The sequence below is a fragment of the Acomys russatus genome, chromosome 28 (genome assembly GCF_903995435.1).
Source record: "Acomys russatus chromosome 28, mAcoRus1.1, whole genome shotgun sequence".
NCBI lineage: Eukaryota > Metazoa > Chordata > Mammalia > Rodentia > Muridae > Acomys > Acomys russatus.
Window position 1 is genome coordinate 29,024,219 of NC_067164.1, and position 27,866 is coordinate 29,052,084.

The window sequence follows — 27,866 nt, forward strand, 5'->3', positions numbered from 1 at the left end:
CAACAGCTTTTTAATTGAACTTGAGACCCTTTCCACAAGAGAGGAACGATGCCTGGTGCTGGAAAGCTAGCCAACTACTCGGCCCTAGTGAGGTCATCGATTTTGGAGGAGAACCTACAACCACCACTTTACCAAACCAGGATAATCCCTAACTACACTCTAAATATTTGTCCTTACAGTTAAGTGTAGTCCTCACCCCTCAACAAGGAAATGTCTCTTCCCAACAGATGGAGACCCTCGCAGAAAAACATAAGCAGTCAAAATGCAGAGCTCAGGCCCACAGGGTACATCCACAGAACCATCAAGGCTCGAGGAACATTGCGGAAGAGGAGGTGAAAACATCGTAGGAGCTAGAGGATGAGAGGGTTTGCTGTGAGATTGTGTCTCCGAGAAATGTCAAAGGCCACACGCATAAAGTCTCCCCCAACAGGACTATCTGTACAGGAGCTGGATAAGGAGGCCTCAACCTAACAAAGCACTGCAGGCAACCAAAGATGCTGAGAGTTGGGGACATTGTCATCACCAGGGAAGAGCACACCAGTTAGTCATCCAATACCAAGCGGTCAGGCCTGGAAACAGAGTAACGTTATACATACTGAACGGATTGTATTTCTGTGTTTAGGATGTATATATTTTATAATACATATTTATGTATTATGTAGATATAATAATGTTTTATAGATTATATATTATACAATGTATTTACATATATATATTTATCAACAACTGAAGAAAAGAGTCATGTATTTGAAAGAGGGGGCACATGGGAGGGCTTGAAGGGAGGAAAAGGAAGAGGGAATGATATAACTATATTGTAATCTCAAAAAGTTTTAATATTGGTGTCTGTCATCTAAAGATAATTTACAAAATACTTACACCTGCCACCACTGCCACAGCACCATTTTGACTTAACCATTTGCTACGGCATTTCTCGCCCCACCCCCAAAATGGACAGATAAAGTTTCCTGGGTGGTTTTACCACAAGCATAGTTGGGAGCACCAGCATAAGTTCCATTCATTTGATAGTTTTCACCCCCAAAATATCCCCCCCACCTCTAGGCTTTCTTGCTCCAGCCTTGTGCCAGCCCTCCTGCTAACCTCCAGTTCACTGTCTACCCTCTAGTCAAAGTTCTGTTTTAACCCTTTCACTCCCCTCCATCATCAGGCATATGGGCTCATCTTTTCCATATCATCCATTGTCATTACCTCCCCATGCCTGATACTCCACTAAATGAAGTGCTACCCCACAAGGGAAGTCCTGCCTCTGTTTCCCCATCGGGTAGACTTCCCTTCCTTTACTGACTGCCCAAGTTCTACTCACCCTCTCAACCCAGAGGAACAGTCACTTCTTCTCATCCACTTTCCATTTGCTCTGGGGAAGTGTTTAGTGAGAGGGTGTTCTGTGCTGGGCACTGTTCTGCCTTCTAGATGGTCTCTCCTTCGGGTGAAGGGATGCTACGTATTCCTATGCTCCTGAGGCTTTTTGTACAAGGATCTGTTAAAGTACTTCTGTCTCAGTAGCTTAGTCATTTACTGAGCTGTGTATTTCCCTTGGAAGACAGTGAACTTCTGAGAACAGAGTAGGCATTTAATAAACTCTCCACAGGCATTTAATAAACTCTCCTCAATTGCTGACTAACAGTGAAGAAAATGAAGGGCACTTCTTTCACACTCTGACTCTCCAGTTTAGTTTTCAGACAGGCTGTACATCGCTCAGCTGCCTTCTCGCCTTCTGCCCATGTGTTGCATTGTTGGTTTGGTATGAGTCAGGTACCAAAGGCTCATGTGTTGGGATGTTCAGAAATGGGCCATGTGGGAAGAAATTAGATCCTGAGGGCTCCAATGTCAAGCATGCATTAATCTCCTTAGAGAGTCACACTATCGGGACATTATTGGAAAGTGGTTAAAAGTAGGATAACAGGATCTGGAGAGATGGATCAGCACACACTCCTCACGTAGAGGACCTGAGTTCAGTTTCCAATATCCATATCTATTGGGAAGCTCACACATGTCACGTCAGCTCCAGAATGAGCACGCGCATGCACACACACACACACACACACACACACACACACACACACACACATACACACACACATTCTGTTTAAAGTAGGTTAAATCAGTGAGGCTGTGTTCTAGGAAGATCTGCCTTGTTGCTCTCCTCTCCATTTCTCAGCCATCATAAGCTGAGTAGCTGTACCCTACCAAGTTCCGCTATAATGTTCTGTGTCACCACAGGCCACAGCACAATGTCACCAACTGAACATAGATTAAAACCCCTCCAACTGTAGCCAAATAAGCCTTTCCTGCTTCAAGCTGGCTCTCCCAGGTACATCACTGTGATGAGGAACTACCTTAGTCCTCCTAAAAGCCTTTCCTGCCTCACCTTCCTGAGCTCTGACAAAAGATCATCTGCTCAGCTGGGCTTAGTGTTCACCTGTAGCACAGGCTATGCTTAGAGAGGACACTACCCAGACTAAGTGAGTGTGTACATTTTGACAAGGTCACCCTGCATAGCCTTAGCTTGCCTAGAAAGTTCTTTGTAGACTAGGCTGGCTTTGAACTTGCAGAGATCTGCCTTCCGCTGCCTCCCTAGTGTGGATACTAAGAGCATTCGGCACCACCGCCAGGCCAACCTGATTTTTATTAAGGTTTCTGGGGTCATGAATGGCTTTTTAAGAAAAGTCTTTCTCACGAGCACACCTAGGCATGGGGCAGATTTTTATCTTACACATCACATCCCTTTAGGACAGGCATTCGTACTTCGGTTGTTGCCCAGCCCCACCCTCACCCTGAGGCCATACATCTGATTCTCGTCTGTGAAATTTTATTCTCAAATATTCCTCCTAACACGGTTGATTTTTTTAAAAATGACACACCTCAATATGAAATAGAAGCAGATAAGTGAAACCGACGTCAGTCATAGTGATGCTTTCCGTACCTGTTTAAATAATTTAACAGCAAACGTTTGCTTTTGAATCTCCACTCTGTATACTTTAAATATCTCTCCTTCTCCAATTAGGAAGTCTTTGTGGAAATGTTCGGTTCCTTCTAGGACACTTTGGAAGCTGATGGGGGATGCACGCGGTATTCCTTAGGAGGGAAGAAAGGGGGACGATGAGCCATCTCGTCTTTTCTAAGAGTCAATGTCACTGTTACTCGTATGTATTGAAAACACATCAGGGCAGGAGGCCAGACAGCAAGCCCCAGGAGCCTGCAGTGAGGCCCACCATGCGGGGCCCTCTGTGCGTTTTCGTGGGTCTGGCTCTCATCCTTCCATACAGCACGGGGCTTTTTAGGTCTCTGCACAGCATCATGCTCTTTATCTCCACAGAGGCTGACCGAAGAAGCATGCCAGACGCCACGGTTCTGCGAATCTGTTTGTCCTTAGGTCAGTGCCTACCTTTAACCTACTGGAACTCTTAGGGGAGACTAAACCATGTCGTCCAAGCGTTGCTGATAGAGAAACTTTGAGGAGCCAAAGTCCCCTAACCGCCTAGCTGGTTTCCTCAGAGTAAAGGAAGACACTTCAGCTCTGAGACAATCGCCCAGGGAAGATGCCGGAAGAAGATATTTAAAGAGAACTAACCAATTGCAGATTTCAAAAGATGAGAGGGACAAAAAGCGTGACGTGGCTGCAGAGAGCTGGCTGAGCACCCGAGAAGTTCTACCCCCAGAACTACAAAGGATTAAAAACAAAAGCTAAAACAGAACTTAATTTTCACCATGTTCTACAAACACCCTCTAAAAACATTTATAATTCAATTTAAAGATCAGTGAGAAGGACTCAAAACCTCACCTGGCTTTCCTAGCTCTTACTTAACCAGAGAAGCTTCAGACTTGGTGAAAGTTATTAGGTAATTGGCCTTAAGTATTCCTTACATTTTTATCCGAATGACTCCCAGGTGGAACTAAGTCATTTTCCCTACTAATTGAAAAATTCAAATGAATTTTCATAGTGACCTTACCTTATATTCATCTCAAACGGTCTATGCATCTATGAAAACTTCTGAAGCTGCTTTTTTATGCTTTCTTATGGCATACAAAACCCAGGAATTTTTGCTTACAGAGACCCTCCACATGAAGTCCCTCTGTGTTCTTCCTTAGCACCATGGACAGTGACGATGATGACCATGATGATGATGACCATGACGATGATGAGAATGATGATTATGGTGCTGATGATGTCCCCTCCCTGCTCCTCTTCCTCCTCTTCTCACATTTCAGAGGATCCATGTGGCAGACTCATTTTTTATTTTCCTTTCTTTTTTCTTAATTTTTATTTATTTATTTATTTATTTATTTTTATTTTCCTTTCATTGATGCACTAGTGTTCTGTTTTATAAGGACAACTTCAGCCAAGGAAGCTTCTGTTGTTACAATATGCCATCCACTACAACTATAAGTGTCCATTAAACTTACTATATTTCATAGCTATGAAAACAATATATTAAATTGGAATATAAACAGTATGGTTATTCATTATTCCTTATTTCTCATGCATACTCACTCACATGAAAGTGTTATTTAATTAAATCATGATGTAATTGTTTTTTTGTTGTTGTTTGTTTGTTTGTTTTACCTTTTTCATTATGCTCTGGAACAAGAACACTATTCATTGAGGCACTAGCTGGTTCCTGAAAGAAGAAATATATATTAAGTAGTTCCATTTTATAAGTCTAGAAAAGGCAGAGCCTCAACAGAGATCGATAGCTCCCCATGAGACTATACAGTGCATCAGAGCAGAGCCCAGTTCAGAAGAAAGCTAGAGCAAAGCTACGTTCTCTCACTTTATTTGGCAGTATTCACTTCCTTATAGACATGGCCACCGAGGAAAGTAAAATGTCAATGTGTCCATGCCATTGTTGCCTGTTTTAAATGGATTATAATGCTTTTAAAAAACTGGCCACTGTTGATTTGTTGTGAAAAAAACTAACAACCCTGAAAGGTGCGGTGGCAAACCCCTTTAATTCAAGCACTCAGGAGGCAGAGGCTGTGAGTTCGAGGCCAGCCTGGTCTACAAAGTGAGTCCAGGACATACATGCTACTTTCTCAAAAAACAAAAACAAAACAAACAAACAAAACAAAACAAAGCAAAAACTAACAACCTCATAAAACATCAGCCAAGAAAGAGAAATTAAAAGCTGAATTAAGATGGCTGAGTAGCTCCCAGCACCTTGGGTATTCTAAGTCCCAGCTCTGGTAGATCCTGCAAGCAGCAGAGAAAGCTTAATCCTCAATTAGTTCAGACCTCAACTAAATACAGACAAAGCGCGAGACAAAGCATTTCTAGCTTTCAAACGCTGCCTGTTTGTCCAGCATTTTTCCGCCAGAGAAATTCAATCTTTGTGAAGGAATTCGCACCAGAGGTCCTGGGTCGTTTTCTCTGCACATGCGCTCTACATTGGGTGTTGGGTCGTGAAATGGAATCGCCTGCTGATGCTGCGCTGAAGGATTGGCACTTGCTCCTGAAAGAGAAGCAGAGGGCGCTGGGTATAGAAATGTGTGTGTTCCAAAAGTTCATTTGTCCTGAGACCAGGAAGGGAAATATTTCACTAGCAATGCCTAAAGTTTATATTCATTCAACTGGAATAAATAATAGATCCACACCTGTGAGGCGGTTTTCTGGTGATGAAATATGCAAACGTACCTGCATTCACTGAAGATGCGACTAGCTACTGTCAAGGATTCTTACTTATCATTAAAAATAGTCAAGTATGAAACACAAAACTGAAAGCGAAATGTAATGCTTTTGCTAGGTTCTGCACGTACTTAGAATGTCGAGGGTCTGAGATTATTCTGCCCTGGACTGGTTTATTGGGTTTTGTTTTCGTTTTCTTTTTTACTCTTTTTACAATAAGGTATCAGAGATTGTTATGTGTATGCCCATAACACACACACAGAATCAATCAATACTCACACCCCTTCACAAATATAAGCTTTAATTTTACCTTTTAGAATTTTGTCAGAACTGAGATTATCCGTGTAGCTTCCCACGAGAGATTAAAACACTGTTGTCTTTGCTGTTCTTTCTAACATTGTGACTCAACTCAACTTTTAGATATTTTTTCATTTTTATGGTCTAATTACTCTTGTTTTCTAGCATTTATCAAATATTTGCTTACAAACTAGCAACAAACAACATCAATTAACTTTCTAAAATGTTGTTCAAGTATTATAGACCAACCGAGCCTATTTGGTATCTATAGAACTTTCCAAACACAGAACTTGTACATTCTCCTCCAGAAAATACCAAATATTCTCCAAAACAGACCATATGTTGGATAATAAAGTGACTCTCAATATACTTAGAAGGTTTGAATCATACAAAGTACATTTCCCGACTTCTGGGAAATTAAAGTAGAAATCAGCTATAAAGAGAACTTAACAATCCCACAGAAACAGGAACATTAAAAATAATGACTAATGAGCCAAAGACAATGGCTGAATGTTAAATTGGAAAACACTTTGAGATAAATCAATAATTTAAAAAATAACAAAACTTAAGGTAAGCAGTACAAAGCAGGGCTGAAAGGAAAACCTGTAATTATGAAGTTTTACCTTAAAGAGGAGAAATATTTGAAACCAGTGACATATTTTCATTTTGAGGAACTATTTTTTTCCAAAGGATTATTTGTTTTGTTTTGTTTTAATGTATACAGTGTTCTGCCTGCATGTACACCTGCACACCAGAAGAGGGCATCAGATCTCATTATAGATGGTTGTGAGCCACCATGTGGTTGTTGGGAATTGAACCCAGGACCTCTAGAGGAGCAGTCAGTGCCCTTAACTACTGAGCCATCTCACCAGCCCCCAGGAGCTTTTTGTTGTTGTTGTTGTTTTTAAATAGCAAAGTAAACAAAAGCAAATGGAAAGAATTCAGGTCAGAGTGGAAATAGAGAATTTTCAAAAGGAGAGATTAGTAGAAAGCAAGGATGGCTCTTTAAAAAGATCATCAAAACTAGCAATAGTTTGGCTAGGATGAAAACAGAAGAAAGGAAGGAAGGAAGGAAGGAAAGAAAGGAGAGAAACCCAAGTTACTAAAATCAAGAGGAAAAGGAGAGCAATCACCACTGACTTTATGATTTCGCTGAACCATCATAAGGGAATACCAAGCTATCAAGAAGATATAACACAAGAAAGTAGGTAAGTTAGATGACATAAACACATTTCTAGGGTTCTGTCTACTAAAATTAATTCAAAGGGTAATCTGAATGGGCCTATAAGTTAAACGGTGACTAGTGTTTTCTAACTTCCCAGAGAGAAAAGGTCTGGCCCAGATGAATGCCTTAGTTAACTCCCCCAACCCGTTACAGTTTAACACAAACCCCGTAGACGCCTCAAGTGCAAAAAAGAGAGAACAACTTCTGGGTCACTCTAAGGGGCCAGGGTTGTTTTGACACCAATGTCAGACACACACAGGAAAGTACAGACACAACAAAACATCAGCGAACCAAATCTACAAATACACAAAGCATCACCTGCCCCAACTGAGTGGGAGTTATCCCAGAAATGCAAGGTTTGCTTAAAACTAAAAGTCAGTTAAAGCGACACACTCCTCCAATAGACTCAAGGATGCAAAAACACAAGCTCACCTCAAGATAGTGAAAAATAAATCAACAAAATACAATACCCTGACATAATAAAACAAAATTAAAAACCCTAGAAACAAAAGGGTGTTTCTGTAATCTGATACTTAGTATCTACAAAAACAAACAAACGAACAAACAAACAAGACATAGTTGACGTTATAAGTAACAGTAAAAGACAGAATGTTTTCCTCTTAAGGTCAAGAACAGGGCAGGCCTGCTTGGTCTGCCCACTTTTGCTTATTATTTCATCCAAAGTTCTAGCCAGCAGAGCCAGGCAAGATAAAGAGCTAACACGCACCTTGAATCAAGTATGGCCAAATACAACATTTCAAGTCTAGAGGCAAAAAAAGCATTAAATTTCATCATCCTTTTGTTATTAAAAAACAAAAATAAAAACTCCAGGCATTGTGGCACATGCCTTTAATCCCAGCACTCGGGAGACAGAGGCAGGCATATCACTGTGAGTTCGAGGACAGCCGGGTCTACAAAGCGAGTCCAGGACAGCCAAGGCTATACAGAGAGACCCTGTTTCGAAAAACAAAGAAATAAACAAACAAACAAACAAAAAGTAATATTTCATTGTCAGAAAATTATAGCCTTAAAATAGTTCACCTAAGAAGTTGGCAGAAAGCTGTGTGTTGCTTATCAAAGCTTTTTAAAAAACTAAAACAATGATTTGGGGAGGAAGCTCAGCTCTTGAAGCTCTTTCTACCAAAGTGTGAGGATCTAAATTCAGTCTCCAGAACAAACAGGAAACCCAACAGCCAGGCACAGCAGATATGCTGATAAAGCCTGGGGGACAAAGGCAGATAAGCAGACCCCTCGGGCTTGCCCTTCAGCCTTGCCTGATAGGTGAGCTACACACACACACACACACACACACACACACACACACACACACACACACACTTGCACCCACATCTACCCATACACAAAGAAAAACTAGAAAACACACATACATGCATACTTACACCCACATCTACCCATACACAAAGCAAAACTAGAAAAAAAAAAAAAACCCAAAAGCCCTACTGGTCATTAAAATATAAATGCAAAATACAGTATGTATGTATCTGCATCCTGGCAATACGACAGTAAACCAGTTTTCTTGGACAAGCTGGTTATGTTCTATCTCCGAGGAATTGCTTTATGGTGGGAATAAAGCCACCTAGTGACAGAATCCTGACTTGCAGAGAAAGTTCCTGGGAAGAAATGCCAGAACTTTCTCAGTAAGATGTGAAGGACTCTTCAAATCTAAGCAAAGCCTAGAGGGTCAAATATAAAAGGTAGACTATATGCCTCTAAAACTAAAAGTGTCCCACCAAAAAGAGCAGATGTTTTAAATGGTAGGCAGAAAGAGATTGTGTGTACAACTGCGAGCCCTGTCCATGATAGCATGGAGACTTGCCCTTTGATGAATTTTCAGTAAGATCTCTGCCTTCTAAGGCAGTGACCAGTTGCCGCAGGACACACCTGCTCAGCGACACGTACCACAAACCACTGCATTATGCTTTTAACTACACACAATTAGCCTTTTCAAGATAATGATTTGATTAAGGCATCAACTCAGTAAGTTACAGTTAACTAATACTAGTTTCCTGAGTAAAGTCCTCGGAGTAAGACACTGTCATCTTCATCGCAGGTTCACCTACCACCTCCTGCACTAGGGCAGTAAAATAATTTCTTCTTACACATCTGTGAACGCTACGTGCTCAAAACTGAAATAAACTGCATGTGCAACAGACTAGGAGATCACCAAGGATGTAGAGTATTGGATACTTTCTCTGATATACAACGACACAGACAGTAAAAATGTGCCCCCGAAACCTATTCCAGAACGCTGGCATATAAAACATACTGTGTGCCTTGTTAAGTAGGTACAGGTTTATACTGAGAGGAGCAAACCATGCAGTGTAGTTTCCATGGCTGGAAAAGGCTCAGCTAATGAAAGTGCATCGCATTTGCACGACTTGGGAACTCACTGTTTTTCGTGTGTTCAGCTTCAGACTGAAGTACTCCACTGTACAAGCAAAGAAATCACAAAGGTCAAAGGAGTTACCAATTGTTACATAGCAGTTTCCTCTGAAGCTTATTATGACACAGAACACCCTAAAAATGAAGCCTTCTTAAGAGGCAGGAAGTAGCCAGCGATGATGGCGCATGCCTTTAATCACAGCATTTGGGAGGCAGAGGCAGATAGATCTCTGGGTTCAAGGTCAGCATGGTCTACAGAGTGAGTTCCAGGACAGCCAGGACAACACAGAGAAACCCTGTCTTGAAGAGCACAAAACAAACAACAACAACAACAACAAAAGGATGGGGAAAGTAAACAACTCAGATGTTTTAGGAAGTCCCTGAAACTGACCAGATGCACAACCCTCCCCCAAGCCAAGATTATATGAGCGTAGAAGGGAGGTGAAGGCACAAGAATCCTCCTCCTATACGCTCACGTGTTGGGTAGCTTGGAATTTGATATGCAGCAGAAACGACAGAAACAATTCCTAAAAGCTATATTCTGGCTGCGGCATTTGTGCTGCAGCATGGCTGCAAGATGAACAAAAAGAAACAGATGAGACAAACGAGTGAATGGCAGATAAGTAATGCGTAATTAAAGGCAATGGCCTAAAAAGGAGAATGGCAACTTTATTCTGGAGGAATACTTACATTCAGAGAAGACCTAATTATGTAACTGTCTATAGCTGGCAGATTCAATATTGTTTCTAGCTTTTACTAACAAAATGGAAAAGTAATATATTTTTTTTATTTAAATATTTTGGTTCTTATTCTGACTTTTAGACCAAAAAAAAAAAAAAAAAACTGATGCTTTTAGTTGCTAAATGAATGTTAAATTTCCTGTAGCTGCTAAAGGGGGTGGGACATGCCTTTAATCCAAGCACTTAGGAGGGAGTAGCAGGCAGATATTTGTGAGTTCAGGGCCAGCATGGTCTACATAGCAAGTTCCAGGTAGGTCTCAAAAACAAACAACAACACCAACAACAAAAGTAGAGAGGAATGTATTGCAGATGTGGCTTTTTTTTTAAAAGATTTATTTATTTGTTATGTATACCGTATTCTGCCTGCATGTACACCTGCATACTAGAAGAAGGCATCAGATCACATTATAGATGGTTGTGAGCCACCATGTGGTTGCTGGGAATTGAACTCAGGACCTCTAGAGGAGCAGTCAATGCCCTTAACCACTGAGCCACCTCACCAGCCCCTAAAAGGAATGTACTGTATTGTTAAGCAATGAAAGAAGAAAGTATCACCCTCATAAGCAACAGGTCACTAATGGATAACAAGGCAGGCCAGTGTCTGTGGGAATGCACTATTTCTATTTAGAAATGACAGGTCCCATAGAATGGGTAGAGAGCCACAGTATGCAATCACACTTACCATAGTTTGTGATTAAATGGATCGCTCGTTGATGCCCCATTTCCTGGAGAACCCGTAAAAGGTCGCCAATGGTTTTGTTTTTCTGTGCCCAGGACCACAGCAATTCTCTGGTTCCACTTTTACCTTGGTCGACGTATTTTTCAATATGACGAACATCCAGCCAGCTGTTTGAAAGTCGCTCCGCTGTGGAAATCGCAATAGAAAAAGGGTAGATCACCTTTATGCAAATCCTTGGCGTTCACCTTGTATATTTCATGTCATTTGAACCGTAACCTTTTATTCTGAGCTAATTTCTTATGGACTGCTGCGCTTCCACCGCTAGTCATAGCACTCAATAGGACCACCGTGTGAGAATCAGTAACAGACTAAGCTCCATCTTTCTCTAGTTCCACCAGCTGCCTCTCGAGCCTCTCGAGCGGACCTGTCTCCTCTCATACCCTGGAGTTTCTGCACTGCATTTCCTCACCTCTCAGTCGGCCCTGCTCTCTGGCTCCTCATCTTTCAGGTCAGTGGATGACGGTGTGTCCTCAGTGAACAATGTCCAGGGACTTGCTAAGGACATCAGAGCACCATTTATGCCTATCTGCAGTGCTTTGGTGCAGCGTAGCCTGCAAAGTCTCTCCACTACATGCTATCCTCTTAACTACGAGGGAGCAGATGCTGCTCGGGGTTTTTTGTTTTTGTTTTTGTTTTGGTTTGGTTTTCACTGTTCAATGGTTCTTGTTTATCACAATAGCTACTACGATATATTTGCTTAATAATGATTTTTTTCCTTCTGTATTCATCAACAGTTCTTTTCCTGTAATGCAGAGTGTGCACTCTAATTTATTTATTCACGTGACTTTTAATGTATATCAGTATGGACTTCTGGACATTTTATTCTAAAGGGTAAAATTGAATAATGTCGTTACTTTGTTGCTAGTGTCGTTTTGCTGTGTCCATCCAGGTGGGCGCTTGTCTTCTGGCACTTCTGCAGCACTTCCTAATTTTCTGGCTGTACACTGTGCTCCCAGCTCATTTGTTTGTTTTCCCCTTCTGCAAGGCTGCAATTAATCACTTGCTCAAAGACCTGTACTTTCTCTACGAGAAAGCTGTTCCAAAGCTAAGCTCTAGATGCTAGAAAGGACTTTGTCGCTTACAGACCCCTGAAGCAAGCACAGCTGGCAAATGCTTTCACGTGGCCTGATTCGCAGGCTGCACGGCTCAACTTGTGCGCATGCGCATTACAAGCCTACTGTCTGGTAGCTTTGCTTTGAATCCGGTACTGCAGGTCACGTGTTGTTCCTCGTTTGTAACTTTCTTCTTGAGCAGTAAGAAACTTTGCTCTTGTTACTGGCAATATTTCAATTTACTTAGTCTTACTAAATAAGCACCAAGTGCTTTCAGAATTGCTGAGCCTCCATTGTGAGAAATACAAGAACTAAAGTCAAGCACAAGAGCTCTTGCTGTCCGAGGCCAAAGAGCATCCGGTTAAGGTTGCTTACCGAGCACTTGGGTTAGTTCTTTTCTTCCTCACCTCTTTTTTGTGGTTATTACTCATTTGTAATACATTAAATTTATACTTATGTGCCGGTCATGTAACTATTTGTTCTATACGGTCTTGGCATTGAACATTTGAGTAGCTAACAGCTAAGCTCTGGGTAGGACCATGGAATGTGTCAGTGGGATGCTAGGCTTTTTTAGTGCACTAAATGGTGCACATGACTTACTTAGGGTCCTGCATCCATTCCCAAAAAGTGGTACCAAGGTTAGATAAGATTTTATGGTGCCTGAGTTAACAGGATTATGAAAGGAAAATTTGTGCCGCCTCATTGCACAACAAAATGTTAGAGTGCAGTATAAAGCAAAACAAAACAAACAAAAACAAAAACAAGAAGATAGAAAGAAAGAAAAAAGAAAAGGCAACTTGACAGAAGAAAAAACTTACTTGTCCATTTGGTAGTACTCCAGGTTAGCTCAGTCCTACTGAGTTCTAACATATGCAGTGTGTTTGGTGATCCTGGGTGGTCATGGTACCAACCCACCATGCCATTTCCTCCAAGAAAGACTATAGAAGTTAAGGTTCTGTACATAGTCCGTGATGACAACCAGTGGCCACCCAAGGATAACCATGGGACTCTTGAGCCACTACTATGGCTGACTACTGGCACTCAGCACACTTTCCTTCTGTCACACTCAAATGTGGAATCAAGTCTCCTGCAGTAACCAGGGCAACATCACTCAAAGATTCTGCCGTCTGCTGCTGGTGTGCTTCAAAAGGTTCATGATGGGGACTCAGATCTGATGAGGACATGGAACCTTATGAAACTTCCTTCTCTTTAAGATTGATTTCAGAATCTCTGGTCTCTTAAGTTCTTAGGGAGTTGCTTTTTCATTTACAGTGTTTGAAATCATACTAAAAAGGCAGGTGTTTCTGCTTTAATGTGGTATCCTCTTCCTCCACATTTCCACTTCTATAAGACTGCCAGAATACACAGTTTACTCCGACTTCATATCCTTGTTAATATTCTCGGTAAAACCATAGAGTTGAAAGAGATAACACAAAACCACAGCTCCTCTCTGTTCTTTGAGTCAAAATTGACTTTGCAGCTATCATTATTACCCACCAACATTCCCAATCCTCTACTTCACTGTTGAAGACTGAATTTTACTGTCTTGTAAGGTTATGGATGCCCAAATGTCATTCTACCAAGATGCTGATGATCCAGGGTACAGTTCATCAGAATTTTATCTCTGTCACGGCACATGTGAACATGGGGTGAGTCAGGACCAACACAACATGGTGGGCTGAGTCGCCACATGGAGAACAGCTACACTGGGCCCTCAGTGCTCTTCTCAGTAGGTAAAAGCACAGCTGTGTTGTGATAAACCACTGGGGTTTCAGTGCTTGTTACTGCAGCATAGCTTAATTTATCCTGACTGATACACACAAAGTTTCACCTTGAACTTTCTTGTCATTCAAGTGACAGCTTACTTCAAAATCAAGTAAAAAGTTATGGCAGCTTTTGTGATCACATGTTAAGTGAGCTGGTAATTGAGACATGCAACTTGGAGGCGTCCACGGTCTGTAAAGAAATATTTGTATATACATCACTGAGGTGAGGTGTCTTTACCTGTCTTCTTTCAGGTCTCTCAAAAATGTTTGCATTTCTCATGTTGTTGTTGTTGTTGGTTGTTTTTTTTTTTTTTTTTAACAGATAGTGTTTTACAAAGAGGTTGAAACTACACAGATACCAAATACATGTTTTAGATGTATGGCCATTACAATAAACAAAAGACAAAACAAAAAAAGTCTTTAAGGCAAAACTCTTGGCAAGAGGCAGTAATACTATTTTAATATATAGTTGGCCCTTTCTATCCTCAGAATCCAACTAAGTAAATATAAAAAAAAAAAACTTTTTAAAAGTCATGTCAAGAACATCATAGCAAGGCTCTATTGTTGGTCCATCACATACTTGAGTCACAGAACACTCAAAAATCAGGCTGGTGAGCACTTGGAGGCATCACTCCTCCTGGCTAGCTTTCATGGATCTGTGCATTCTGTGCATGCTGCCAGCCTGGAAATCAGCAGTCCTGCCCAGCTGGGAACCCTGAGACCTACAGAAGGAGGTGTGGGCTGGCAAGCTGTGCCCATTGGTTCAAGAGTAACAAGAATGTTATGGGAGTAAATAACCACTTTCTGATTGGAGTTAAGGTTCACTTCGCAAAACAGAATTCATGCCGGATACCATTCAGAACCAAGAACCCATGGCTGGGCAAGCTCAAGGCCCTAGGGAAAAGCCCAATCGTATTATTATGCTAAATAAACATAATACATTTCCTTGTAAATTCATATCTTTATACCTATAGATTAATCTACCTCTCAGCTCCCATCAGAGATGCCTTTTTTTTTTTTTTTTTTTGCAGTAGATGCTGATTAACAACACAGAGACACACACCTGGTCAACATCATGAAATTGCTCAGCCCTGAGTGACACATTTATGTCACAACCCCTCTTCCCAACATTCAAAGATCTTCACAGAAGAGAGGGTGGAAGGACTGCAAGAAGCAGCCATAGTGGATAACAATAGTGAAACGGGACAGACACAACAAGGCAACTGAACATAGGAATTCAGAGTGCTGTGCCCACATGCACAACACTTGTACAAGATGGAGCCAGACCAAACCACGCAGAGGGGAGGAATTCTCAAAGACCCACACCATCTGAGGAGGTATGGGAAACTGAAGGACCCTGGGTGGCATGGGAGCGGCTGCCAAGACATTGCCAGCAGATGGCCCTTCACTCAGCTACACACTGCCAGCAATAAACCCATCGAGTTTGAAAATAAGATCATGTAAAGTTGGGAGGGAATTGGGGCTGAGGAATAGAAATGAAGTTGGAAGGAAGAAAATTGGAATGAATTTGATAAAAGGAAAATACATTATATGTATTATGTTGGAAGAGAGAAAATCAGGAGGGATTTAATTCCTAAAAAAGGCACAATTTATGCATTATGAAATTCGCAAATAAAAAATTAACTATGTCAGGAGTTGGGTACATAAGTACGGTAGTGTTTGCCTACTTTGCAAATGCCCTGGATTCGATCCCTAAGCATTGACTTCAAAATCCCCTAAGTTTTGGGGGGTTTTGTTTGTTTGTTTCTCCCTGAGACAGGGTTTCTCTGTGTAGCCTTGTCTGTCCTGGACTCACTTTGTAGACTAGGCTGGGCTGGCCTCAAACAAAAGGCGTGTGCCACCACGCCATGCTCAAAATTCCCTTAGTCTTTTGAAGTTGATCAGTGGTAGAGCATTTGTCATGCCCCAGACCCTGGGATAAGTCCCTAAGCACTGAAAAAGAAAAAAAGAAAAACAAAAACAAAAAACAAAAAAACAACCCAAAGTCAACTACCTCTAGTCTTTAGAAAACTTCCTGTTTTTCAATAACTTCCTAGGAACACTCACTTGGTGTCCCAGGGATTTTCCTTCAGTAGGGGGAAACAGATTTCTTCTTTTAGAAAGTTAAATTTCTAATGATTATTATCTTCAAAATATTAGGCATAATGCACCACACAAACTAATAATATTATTTCTATAACACATGGCAGGGGTTTATTGTTTTTTTGGGCGGGGAGGGGTGACAGGGTTTCTTTGTGTAGCCTTGACTATCCTGGACTCACTTTGTAAACCAGGTTGGCCTCGAACTCACAGTGATCCGCCTGCTCGGCCTCCCGAGTGCTGGGATTAAAGATGTGCACCACTACACCCGCCTTGTTTTGTTTTGTTGTTGTTGTTGTTGTTGTTTTTCAGTAAATGAGGTCGATTCCCTTGTGCTTTCAATCTTTGGAATATGGCCTAAGCGCAGGATTTCACGGGGTGGGGGTGGGGCAGAGAAGGAAGCTGCACCCTTGAGCCGCTGCAGTCAGGGGGACGGGTGGAGAGGGCCAGATATCAGCCAGCCTCAAAGCAGGACCTGCTGGGGTAAGGTCTACTCAGACCCCCCGAAGAAGCAACGGGTCTGTGGGCTGGAAACTCAGTTCGCAAAGGAGTAATGAGAAAGGAACACTGGGCACGTAGGTCCAGGTTCCAGAGGGGCAGCCCAGGGAAGTCTCTGTTGCTTTGTATGTCACGCGCCTAGCACTCATGTTTAATATGGATTGGCAGGCAGCAGGAACTTGAGACTGCATCCTCAAACTTCAGAAAATTACTCCAAGGTGTAGTTTCAGCGTTACGGACATCCTCTCTGGTGGCAACAGTTTACACTCGCGGACTAAGCGTTATTCTGTTGCTCGTTATTCTATTGTTTCATTGTTATTTTATTGCTCGTAGTTCTCTCAGCAGCAAAGGAGCAATGATTAAGGAAACTAGTTAACGTTCAAAGCCCAGAGATGTCACTTTCCTACGTTCCAGTCCTCATTTTCCTTCCTTTTTTTTTTTTTTTTTTTTTTAACTGCTGGATTTCCCTTTTAAATGTGGGGTCATGGCCCAGTGTTCTTCCCTCCAGCTGTTTGTCTGAGAGGTTACCCCTGCCAAGCAGCCCTCCTTCCCTTAAGAATGTTTCTGACATTCAGCTGGGGCATGAGTGAACAGGCAAATGAGCTGGCAGTTTTAGCTACATAACACCGACCTGGGCAAATCATAGACTATGCAGGAAGTGTCTCCTGTAGAAACTTTCTGTAAGAGACTGGCTATGCTGTTAGACTCGGTATTGTCCGTATGCATGGATGGCTTCCAGGACTAGAAATTAAATATGTTTTCTCTTTCTCTTACCGGTGAATAATGACACAACCTTAATAGCTTTTCCCTAAGGAGAATGCATTTTGAATAGAAACACCACTAAAGAAAGACTAATTACCCACAACCATAAAATGTATAATTCATTTAAATAAAATTCTATAAGACAATAACTCCGGTTTGATGCAACGGGAATGAAAATTCTTGGTAAGTTAGCTACATTCTGTGCTCTTGGTTTTCCCCCAGCACTTCCTCACTTCTCTCTTCCTGAGTATGAGACTCTTTTCCTTCATAAATCAAAGAGGAGAGTTCCCAGTGACTAAGTGTAGTTTTAAAAGGCATTCTAAATTTAAAAAGATAAAGTAAGAAAAATGGGCTGTAGTTGTTGAAAAGGCACCTTGGCACAATATAAATAAAAAGGGCGGCCTGAGAAGTTGGGAAATCCATTTTCCTGAAGCTGACAATTATTACAACAGTCTTATTGGATGTTCAGAGGTCACTGCAGGCTGTTTGGACTGGGCAGAGTTGTCTAGAAAGTGCAAACCACTGGGGAATTCAGTTACAGTCACCTTGTCTCGATATGCAAATACGTCCCTGGAGGGGGGTTTTTAGAATAACGCAACACACCCCAGTTTGCAATCTCTATATTTGCATGCAACCACATGTCAAAACCCGAGAGAGTTAAGACAGTATTCTTGCTGTTTGGTTTTAGGTAATGTAATGGGAAAACAAAGGCTTCTTTTCAGTTTGTTTGTTTTTTTTAAACACACAGTGGGTTCATCAACAACAAAAAGAACAAGTCCTTTACAATACAGTATATTTTAAAATTCTAAAACAATAAAACAAAATTCAAATGTGTAAGTTACCTATACAGTCCTCATGCCAGAAGCATTTACACCATAAGGGCATCAATTTTTGTAAGAAGCAATCCTTTTCCTATACTTAAGTACACACGCATACTTTTTATTTCATGCCTGAGCAGGACTGCTCTCTATGAGAGCAACGGTGAGGATAACTGTCATGATCTCAAATGTCCCTCCATCTCCATGTTTTCCTAGAGCTACATAGGGACCTGAAGGTCCTTATGGTCTTGGCTGGTGACATGAGAAGAGGCTGCCATCAACACCAGCACTTCAGCCTGACATTTAGAGTCTACGTGTAACTTCAGCCAAGCAACATGGCGCACACCTTTAACCTCAGCACTGGGAAGGCAGAGGCAGGTGGATCTCTGAGCTTGAGGCCAGCCTGATCTATGTGGCAAGGTCCCGCACAACAACATCTGTGTAATATCGTTCACTGATAAGGACCAATACTGCTTTCTCACACCTCTTTCCAATGCAAGTCTTCCTTGTAGCATATATATATATGTATATATATACACACATACACACACACACACACACACACACACACACATATATATATATATATATTAGCTCTAAACTGGACCATCTTCACAAACAGGTATTGAAGTACAATTCCAATGTAGGCTTTGTTAAACACTCTACCTGGTAAGATTTTTGGATGCTTATAAAAACATCCGCTGACTCATTACTGGACTCAGAACCTAAATGCCTGCTCTGTTCCCCCTGTTCCTGCTAGTTTTAAACGTTGAGAGTCAATGTGAAATGAGACAAATTAAAAGCACAAGCGAACAAACAATCTGAACAGTTGCCTACATGAGGTGTGCTGGTTAGGCTTTGTAACATTATGACAAAGCAAAACGACCGAAGGAGAGAAAACATCTTTGGCTCACAGGCCCAGCGATTTCAGTCTACCAATGTAGGGTAGTGGTTCTCACGACCCCCTTGGAGTTCAAACGACCATTTCACAGGGGTCACCTAAGACCATAGTAAAACACAGACACTTACATTATGTTTCATAACTGTAGCAGAATTCCAGTTATGAAGTAGGAAAGAAAATAATTGTCTGGTTTGGAGAGGGCGGTCACCACAACATGAGGAGCCGTATTAAAGGGTCACAGCCTTAGGAAGGTTGAGCACCACTGTGCAGGGTGTGGTGGAGGCCAGCAAATCAGTTCAGGGCGGCCAAGAAGTAGAGCAAGAGGAAATGAGAGCCCCAGTCCCCAGACCTTTATTTCATCCAGGCCCAGACAATGGAGTGGTCTGCCTACACAGGGCAACCCCCTCCCAGGCACACACACACACTCATAGTTAACCCTCCCAGGCACACACACACACTCGTAGTTAACCCTCCCAGGCACACACATAATTAACCCTCCCAGGCACACACACACACACACACACTCATAGTTAACCCTCCCAGGCACTCCCAGAGGCTCAGCTAAGCCCCTAGTCACTTTCCAATCCAATCAGGTTGACAGTCAGTATAAAGTGCGTTTTCAGATGGACAATAAACAGCATCAAATGGGAAAGATGTGAAAGGAGAAGTAGCGTGCTGTAGGTGAAAGTAAAACAAGAGGAAAGGAACATAAAGAGAGCTCTGAGTTTACAGGGTCCCCTGGAACTCACTCTGTAGACCAGGCTAGCCTCAAACTCACAGAGACTCACCCAGCTCTGCCTCCCTGCATGCACCACCACTGCCCGGCTTGGAGGTCAATTTTAAAGGAGCAGTCAGGGTAAGCCTAAGCATAGAACATGTGAAGAGGGGCACCTCAAGGTTGTCTGCAGGACAACTGTATGTTCCGGAAACCAAGAGTCAGCCTAGGAGAGAGAGGCGGGAGAGAAGTTACGCTGGAGCTGCCTGCTTGCTCAGGGTGAGGTGGGAAGCAGGGTCAGGCTAATGAACAAAGAAGCAATAACTGCATGCGTAAGAGGCTCACTGACTGCTGTTTGAGAAGAGTGAAGGAAACCTTACTTGGAAGACAGCTACATGGTCCAGGGAAGACTCTCGACGTTGGTTTGGTTGACGGTGGCTGTGGGACGTGGTTATAATGTTAAATCCCAATGGCAAAGTCTAATATGTCTGCGGCAGCATGTGGTTTGTAGGGGAGGAAAACTGAGCCATTACAAAATAGTAATCATTTGGCCTAGATAAATGAAAGACAGAGTTGCAACTAATTAAAATGGGAAAAACTTTGGGAGAGTTGAAGAGACAGATTTTGGGAAGGTTAATTCGAAGGCAGTGCTGACACTTACTTAATGAAGACCCAGGCTAGGAAGTTGGGAGTTTGTGGCATCTGAATAGAATTTAGTAGGAAGTGGGCCATGGCTTAAGGCCAGAGGCACCATCAGAGATCAAGAGCCATCTGTAACAAAGGGAAGTGAATAAGGGCAGCATGAAGTTCTAGAAATCCTGAGTTCTTCATGGAGAAAGGGCCATCCTCTGTGTCAAAGTAGATGAAGCCTGGGAAGTGACCACTGCATTTAACCATCCTAGGGACCAGTGAGGGATAAAGCCAAAATGGAGGAGACTCAAGAAAGAATAAAGGCAATGGAGTAGAAATACCCCAGCTGAGGGAGAAGAGATGAATGGCTGACAGCTTAGAGTTGAAGAAAGCTCTAATGAAAGTGTGGTCAGATGGGGGAAATGGTGGAGTGGTCAAAGTCAAGCTGAATTCTGTCTTCGGGAGGGGAAGCTCACTGGCTGCTCATGAAATGCCTCCTTTTGAAGAGAATGATGTGGAAAAAGGAGGACAGTGGGTAACCAGTAGACTTTACCTTAGTCATGGTAAATGTCAACAGATACAATTCACATCAGAATTATGGTCCCTTTATTAAGATGTGGTGAAAGTGGTCCTTTACCTCTGTGTTCCCCCTGCCCAGAACCATAACCTCACTCTGATAATGAGAAAGGCAGCAGATACATCTCAACCAAGGAGCAATAAGCACTGCCCAAAACTCTCGGGGTCATCAAGAGCAAGCCTGAGATGTCACAGTCCAAAGGAGATAAATCGCACATGGAACTAAATGTGACACGGTAACTCAGTGTGGGAACTTGAATGGAATCCAAAACAGGGACGGGAGGCTGGGTAAAAATGAAGCACGTGTGAAGCACAAAACATCAACTTCAGTCAAGTACTGCATGTCGGCATTGTGACACGTGTATCACACTGTGTGAAGTGTTGATAACTGGCGATGCTGAGTCCAGAGTGTATGGGTAAAACTTGCATGCAGAGTATACCTAGGAACTCATTATCATCTTCCATATTCTTACTATCACATAAAGTCACTTTAAAAGGTAAAGCCATTCAATTTTTTGAAAATAAAAGGAAGAAAAGATGAACTCAGAAGTGTGATAATATCATTAGAATCTGTCTGCCATTCATTAACTTGAGGCAAGTCACTCAAATCCCCTACCAGTCTATTTTCCTGTCAATAAAATGGAAAGGAACGGGGTCTACATTTTTTATAGTAGGCCCATGAGACAAGCTATGTAAAGTACACGGCCAGGCAACGGCAAACATTTAAAATAAATCTAATAGCCAGTAATTGTGCATTTGAACATCTAATAAAAGTCTGCAATAGGAACAGTGATACTAAGAGCCGCCATTTTAAATGACTATTAATTTGCATAATGTATTTACTTTTTAAATAATTTAATGAGATTCAGGTGTGTGTGTGTGTGTGTGTGTGTGTGTGTGTGTGTGTGTGTGTGTGTGTGTTGTGGAGTATGTACACGTGACTGCAGGTGTTTAGGGAGAAGAGAAGCAAGGGATTTCAGATCATTGCCTCCAGACATGGGTACTGGGAACAGAACCCAGATCAAGTCTCATGGTAGAGAAGCACACACCACTCTGGACACTAAACATCTCTCCATCCCCTTATTTCATTTTAAAAGAGAAAGAAAACTGAATACAGTCTGTTAAAATCACTTTTATTCTCCTGGCTCAATTGTTGTCTGGGAGGCTTACTACCTCCTTTTATTAACCTAGGCCTAGTTCTGGAAGCTTCTAGCCTCCCTACAATCTAACCTAGGCCTAGAATGCTTTCAGTCTCAGAGACTTATTGCTTAAATAAGTTCACCCTTACTTGTTCTTTCTGAGCTCTGGGCTGGTTGGTTCAACTCAGCTATTCTGGCTCAGACTCTTCTTCCAGCTGACTTATTCAATCTGGCTTCTCTCTCAGCTTGAGATTGCTCTGCTTGGCCTCAAACTAACTCAGCCGTCTGCTCTAATCTACTGGCTTCTTCTCATTTTCTGGCCTGTTCTACCTTCACTTGAGTCCCTTCTCTGCAACCCATCTCTCTATTATTGTCCTGGTAAAACTACTTCCTCTCTCTGAAAAACTACCTCTTTTGTAGCTTCCCTTTCCTCTCTCTCTAGAGCGTATCCTGTTCTGTCAAATCTTCTCTGATTTCTCACCTTTTCTACCACTCAATTAGACATCACTTTCAAATGTGGGTGCTTCCTTCTACGAACTAACTTTACCTTTATTGTTTGGGATTAAAGGCATGTGTCACCATGCCTGGATCTAAGCTTTTCTTTACCTGATACTTGCTCTATACCAGGCTGGCCTTAAACTCAGATCTGTTTGTCTCTGTCTCCTGGATTAAAGGCATGTTTATATTCTAGCCAGGTCACATAGATCTAGAAAGCCTTTGGATGTGGTCTCTTACCAGAACAGCCATGTTCTGAATTGATGTTCCTCTAGAACAGTCCATTGCATAGAATCTATAACACAATAATAACAGGAGCTTTCCCAGTATATCTTAAAGTGTTGAGAGGTTTGCCAGAGGGAATTGTCCTAAATGGTTTTCTTTAAATAGTAGTCCATGGCACTGTCATAAATGTGTGCTCACCAGAGGTTCTGTACATCCATTAGGATGCCATTATGTCTGCAGAGCAAGCAGCCATCACCATCGACCTGATATTACCTCGAATCATAATGATCTCACTAACAATACTTCATGAAAGTAGTTTGAGGAATTTGGCCTGTGCAATGGTTCTCAAAGCAGACTGTGCTTCCAGACGTGGGTGAGGTTTTCCACCCACACTGATAAACCAGCGGCTCCAGGAGAGAGACCTAAGCATTTGTATGTTCAAAGTCTTGCATGGATGATTCTAGCATGTGAGCGTCCAGGCTACTTGACCCTACACACACTTGACCATCATAGAGGCAGCAATGCGATCTGCCTGTGTCTGAACTGTCTTTGGTGACGTAGCCCAAAAGTCACCATCATCAGGAACCATGGTCAGCCTAGGACAGTTTCCCCTGTTGCTATTATAATTCTTTTCCATTTGGAATTGGGGGCCCTACGTATCTACAGATTTTTCTCTTGCTTTGTGCATAAAAGCACGACCCACTGGTGTGTGTGTGTGTGTGTGTGTGTGTGTGTGTGTGTGTGTGTGTGTGTGTGTACGGGAGCACACACACATGCACATGCACATAAACTAGGAATCAAACTCTGAGCCTCCCATATTCCAGGCTCAGTACAGCTTCCAAGTTCAGCCTTCCATCATTCTTCCTTACCTCCTCAAAGACCTCGTATCCACCTCCAGGACCTCTCCTTTTTCTCCCCTCAATGTACAAGTAGAGGAGCAAAGCAAGTAACGTGGCCAGGGTACCACTTCCTGCTCAGGCAGTTACAGCTACAGCAGGAGTCAGCATTGTAGATCCTCCCCCCAGAAGACCCCGTATGTGAAGGCATAATGTCCACACTCCACATAGAGACAGAATTTTGATCCACGGCATGCATCAATTCAAGCTTAAGAAACCAAGCTGCTCTCTCCAAAACTACCTGTGTCAGTGAGTCCAGTGAGCTTGCGACCGTCTGCCCTATACTGCCAAGACTTGATTAGGAGCCAATACCTGCCTAAATTTTTCCTCCACCAACTGGAGAGAGCCAAATCCGTACCCCTAAGCAATCACGTGAGGTGCCTCAATTCTAGTTATCCTGCCTGCTACCTTTCTGGTGTCAATGGCCTGCCATCAAACGTAACCTAACGCCTCTGTTTTTAACTCCCAATTTAAAATCTCCCTCCTTAAGTTCCAGTTAAATGTACCTAGCTGCAGAGACTTTCTTCATCTGCCTAGATATCCCTGGCTTGTACTTGTGCAGCTAGTCTTCACTTATTTCCACAAGGGCAAAAGAGAGCTGTGTGTGTGTTGCCACCACAATGCTTTTCCCCCCTGCAAGTTAGAAGTGCTATAGTTTTAGGGGCGTTTGAGATGCACAAGAAACGAGTATAGCAGTAGGGGGAGATCTGAAGTGTGGCTCATGGTTAAGAGCATGAGCCTTGGATCCAGACTTCCCTAGTTCAAGTCCTGGCTCTGCCCCTTCTGACTGTATGAACAAGGGCAAGTTACTTAAGCATTTTTAAAAATTTATTTTATTAATTTATTCAGATTACATCTCAATTGTTATCCTCTCACTTTTATCTTCCCATTCCTCCCTCCTTCCCTCTTTTGCCTTTTCCCCTCCCCTAGGTGTGTGGCAGAAGGGGACCCTTTTCCCCACCATAAGGTCACAGCCTATCAAGTCTCATCCTGGTATCTTGCTTATCCTTTTTCTGAGTGCCACCAGGCCTCCCCACCAAGGGGAAGTGGTAAAATATGGGGCACCAGAGTTCATGTCAGAGTCAGTCCCTGTTCCCTGGCAACTGTGGAGAATGTCCTGTCCATTGGCTAGATCTGAATAGGGGTTCAATGTCTACTGCACATATTATCCTTGGTTGGTGCAGTAGGTTGAGCAGCCCCCCCTTCTGGGTTCAGATCCTGGGTCATCATGTTTTTCTTGTGGGTTTCTATGACACTCTGGATCCTTCTATTTCCCCATTCTCCCATATTTCCCTCACCTAGAGTCCCAATAGGTAGCCTCCGCATCTATCCTGATCTCCTGGTAAGTGAAGACTTTCATGGGACATCCCTTTTGGGCTAGTGTCCAATTATAAGTGAGTATATGTCATGTGAGTCTTTCGGGCTTTGGGTTAACTCACTCAGGATGATCATTTCTAGTTCCATCCATTTGCCCATAAAGTTTAGGATTTCCTTGTTTTTAATAGCTGAGTAGCATTCCATAGTGCAAATGTACTGCGGTTTCTTTACCATTTGTAACCCAGTGCTCTTATCTGTCGAGTCACTTGCAATGATTACAGCGCCTGACTCACAAGTGAGTGGAGGGTGTTATAAGGCATAGCTATTTGGAATTTGGTGCTATGGAGAAAGACGGGAGAAGGAGGGAGAAAAGGAGCCAGTTAGTGGATCTGGACTTTGTGAAAAGCAACAGGGCCTGAGTGAGTGCTGACTGCTCCCTTTAAATAGTCCTATTTAAATGTTCTTCCATTTTCACAGCTTTCACCAACTGGCTTCGTTCATCTATGACACAATCTGGCCTCATTCACACCTGTGCATTGGACCAGAAATATTTTTGTTTTCAAAAAATGCTGCAATCCTAGGAAATCTATAGACACAAATACGAACCATGCCATGGTCTAGCTCAAACAGGGAAACATATGATGGGAGGGGATCTTATCTCACAAAGGTGCGCTGAAAATAGCTTTGTTTTCCCAAAGTCAGAATCAAGCACCCTTTTCTGAGATGTTTGCTGACACATTGTATATGGAAAAGCAGTTTAAAGTCACTGAATAAATTGTTTAACTTCTGAGGCTGGAACCAAGGACTTTCCTCATGCTAAGAAAGCAGTCCACTACCGAAAATCATCCCTAGCCCATTCCTCAAACATTTTTTATGTAACCGTTACTGTTTCAGAAACGGTGAGCATATTGCTTCTCACCCGCAAAGAAATGTTCTTCTGCTCACGGGCATGTTATTCTTGGTAGGAGAAAATCACTATTTCAGAAAACATGTTTATTTTCAGTTAACATTAACGGTGACAGCATGAGGCATCTTCTAACTCCAGAGAGAACACTTGTTCTTAACAAAGCACAGACTTTTGTCTGAGCTTTTTGGTTATTATAACACCACTTCCAACACACAGTCGCTCAATTTGCTGATATCTGCACAAAATGCATTTTTGAAGGTAAATTTCTAGATTAATTTAAAGAGGCTTTCTTTACAAGTTCATTACACTAGATTTGACAAATAAGCAAGACATATTCAACTAAGAAAACTGGGAGTCACATCCAGGGCAAACAATAGTATTTCCCTTGAAGATTATTGGACACCCGTTGGAAACACTGAAGTGGATTGTGCACACCTGACAAGATGAGTTCTGTCTCGGGATTTCATGGTGGAAGGAGAGAACTCATTCCTGAACGTTGTCCTCTGGATGCCACAGGAATATGGGGACGTATGTGCACGCGCTTGCGAACACACACACTAGATATCTTAAAGTTCTAAAATAATATATAAATAAAAATAGTTTACTGTTTGTTTTTGAGACAGGATATCGTGTTACCCTAGCCAGCCTGGAACTCTCTACATAGGAAAGGATAGCCTTGAACATCTGATTCTCTTATTTCTACCTCCCGATGGTACCCAAGGTCTGTTTTGCTCCACTCTAGAGAATTAAACCTGCAGCTCCGTAGATGCATAGAGAAGCACTCTAGCAACTGAGCGACATCTCTAATTCTCTAAAAAATGTATTAATATTAAAATAATCTGGGGGATTTTGTAGAGCCAGTAGAGAGCATCCCTCACATACGATAATATTTGCATATTTATGCGTAAACTGCAAACAGAGTACAGTGAGAATCTTACACCAGCTTGAGAAGCTCTCTCCATATCTGACTTTCCCAGTTCCCTAACTTGCCACAACAGCGCCCAGGGTGTCAGAGAAGGAAGAGGAGCTAGTTGGCGGGGTCTCTGGGTTAGCTGAGTCCCTCGAGGGGAGGACAAGCAGGTCTGAGAGTCGCACTCACCAAGACCACGCCAGCCCAGCGGGCCGTCGCAGCTGTCCAGGATCGCGCACAGCTCGCCCAGCATCGCCGGCGGCAGGTCGAACAGCAGCGTTTGCGCCGACAGAGCGCCACGGGCCCCGCACAAGCCGGCCATCGCCGAGCCCGGGACCCCACGCGTCGAAGCTGGGGTGTCGCCGCTGCCTCCGTCTTACACAACCACGGAAATCCAGCTCCAGGACGGGTGCCGAGAGCTTGCAACACGCCGCGCCCCGGCCGTCGCAGGGCGGGCCCCACGTGACGAAGGGAGCCGCTCCCCAGGGATGCCCCTACGAGACCTGGGCTGCCCTGACCCTAGCCGCTGCCTTGGCCCGGACTCTGCGCGCCACCCCCTCTGTCTTGTTTTGAACGGTTTTGTCAGTTTGGGGCTTGGGACGTAACCCAGGAGACCCGCCAAGAAAGTGAGGGCCGGACCCAGCGGCTGGAATCCGGGAAAGCCGCCACCCCTCTGCTGTCCTGGGATGGGCGGCCTCCTGGCCAGGATGGATCTGAGGTCTTCGTTTTAAAGTTTATCTTTGTCCGGCCAGGAAAGAAGTACGTATTCGTTGAGAAATGTGTTTTTCTGTCCCATTTCGCCAAATAAATTTAAACAGAGGAAAACGTGTACACACCGGGGGAAATAGATGTAAAAGAAAACCGTAACAAAGAGGTCAAACCAGGGCAAAAACTGCCCCTCCTTGCAGCAGAAGGCAGCCAGTGCCACGGTGCCGCTTGATTTTATTACATTCTCCTTCTCCTTCCTGTAAGTGCTTCAAAGAGCTTGCAACACGGAGTTTAAGTAACACTCGCTGTTGCACTGAAACATCCTTCTACCATTTATGCTGCAATGGTCCACCGCAGGGACGATAGTGACGCTACTGAAAAAAGAGGGTCCTCAAAGGAGGTGGGG

The 27,866-nt window shown here is 42.9% G+C and overlaps 1 protein-coding gene across 1 annotated transcript in view; it reads right to left on the reverse strand.

Annotated features, from left to right (window-relative positions):
- Positions 1–27,530, reverse strand: part of Irak3 (interleukin 1 receptor associated kinase 3) — a 57,345-nt gene extending 29,815 nt beyond the window's left edge. Inside the window, exons 1-5 of the mRNA XM_051170400.1 lie at positions 26,942–27,530; positions 10,989–11,171; positions 5,365–5,468; positions 4,583–4,637; positions 2,942–3,093 (exon numbers count right to left, since the gene is read on the reverse strand). Of these exons, the coding sequence (XP_051026357.1) occupies positions 2,942–3,093; positions 4,583–4,637; positions 5,365–5,468; positions 10,989–11,171; positions 26,942–27,074 (627 nt within the window). The 5' untranslated portion in view covers positions 27,075–27,530. The remainder of the gene's footprint in view (positions 1–2,941; positions 3,094–4,582; positions 4,638–5,364; positions 5,469–10,988; positions 11,172–26,941) is intronic.
- Positions 27,531–27,866: the final 336 nt, after the last annotated feature.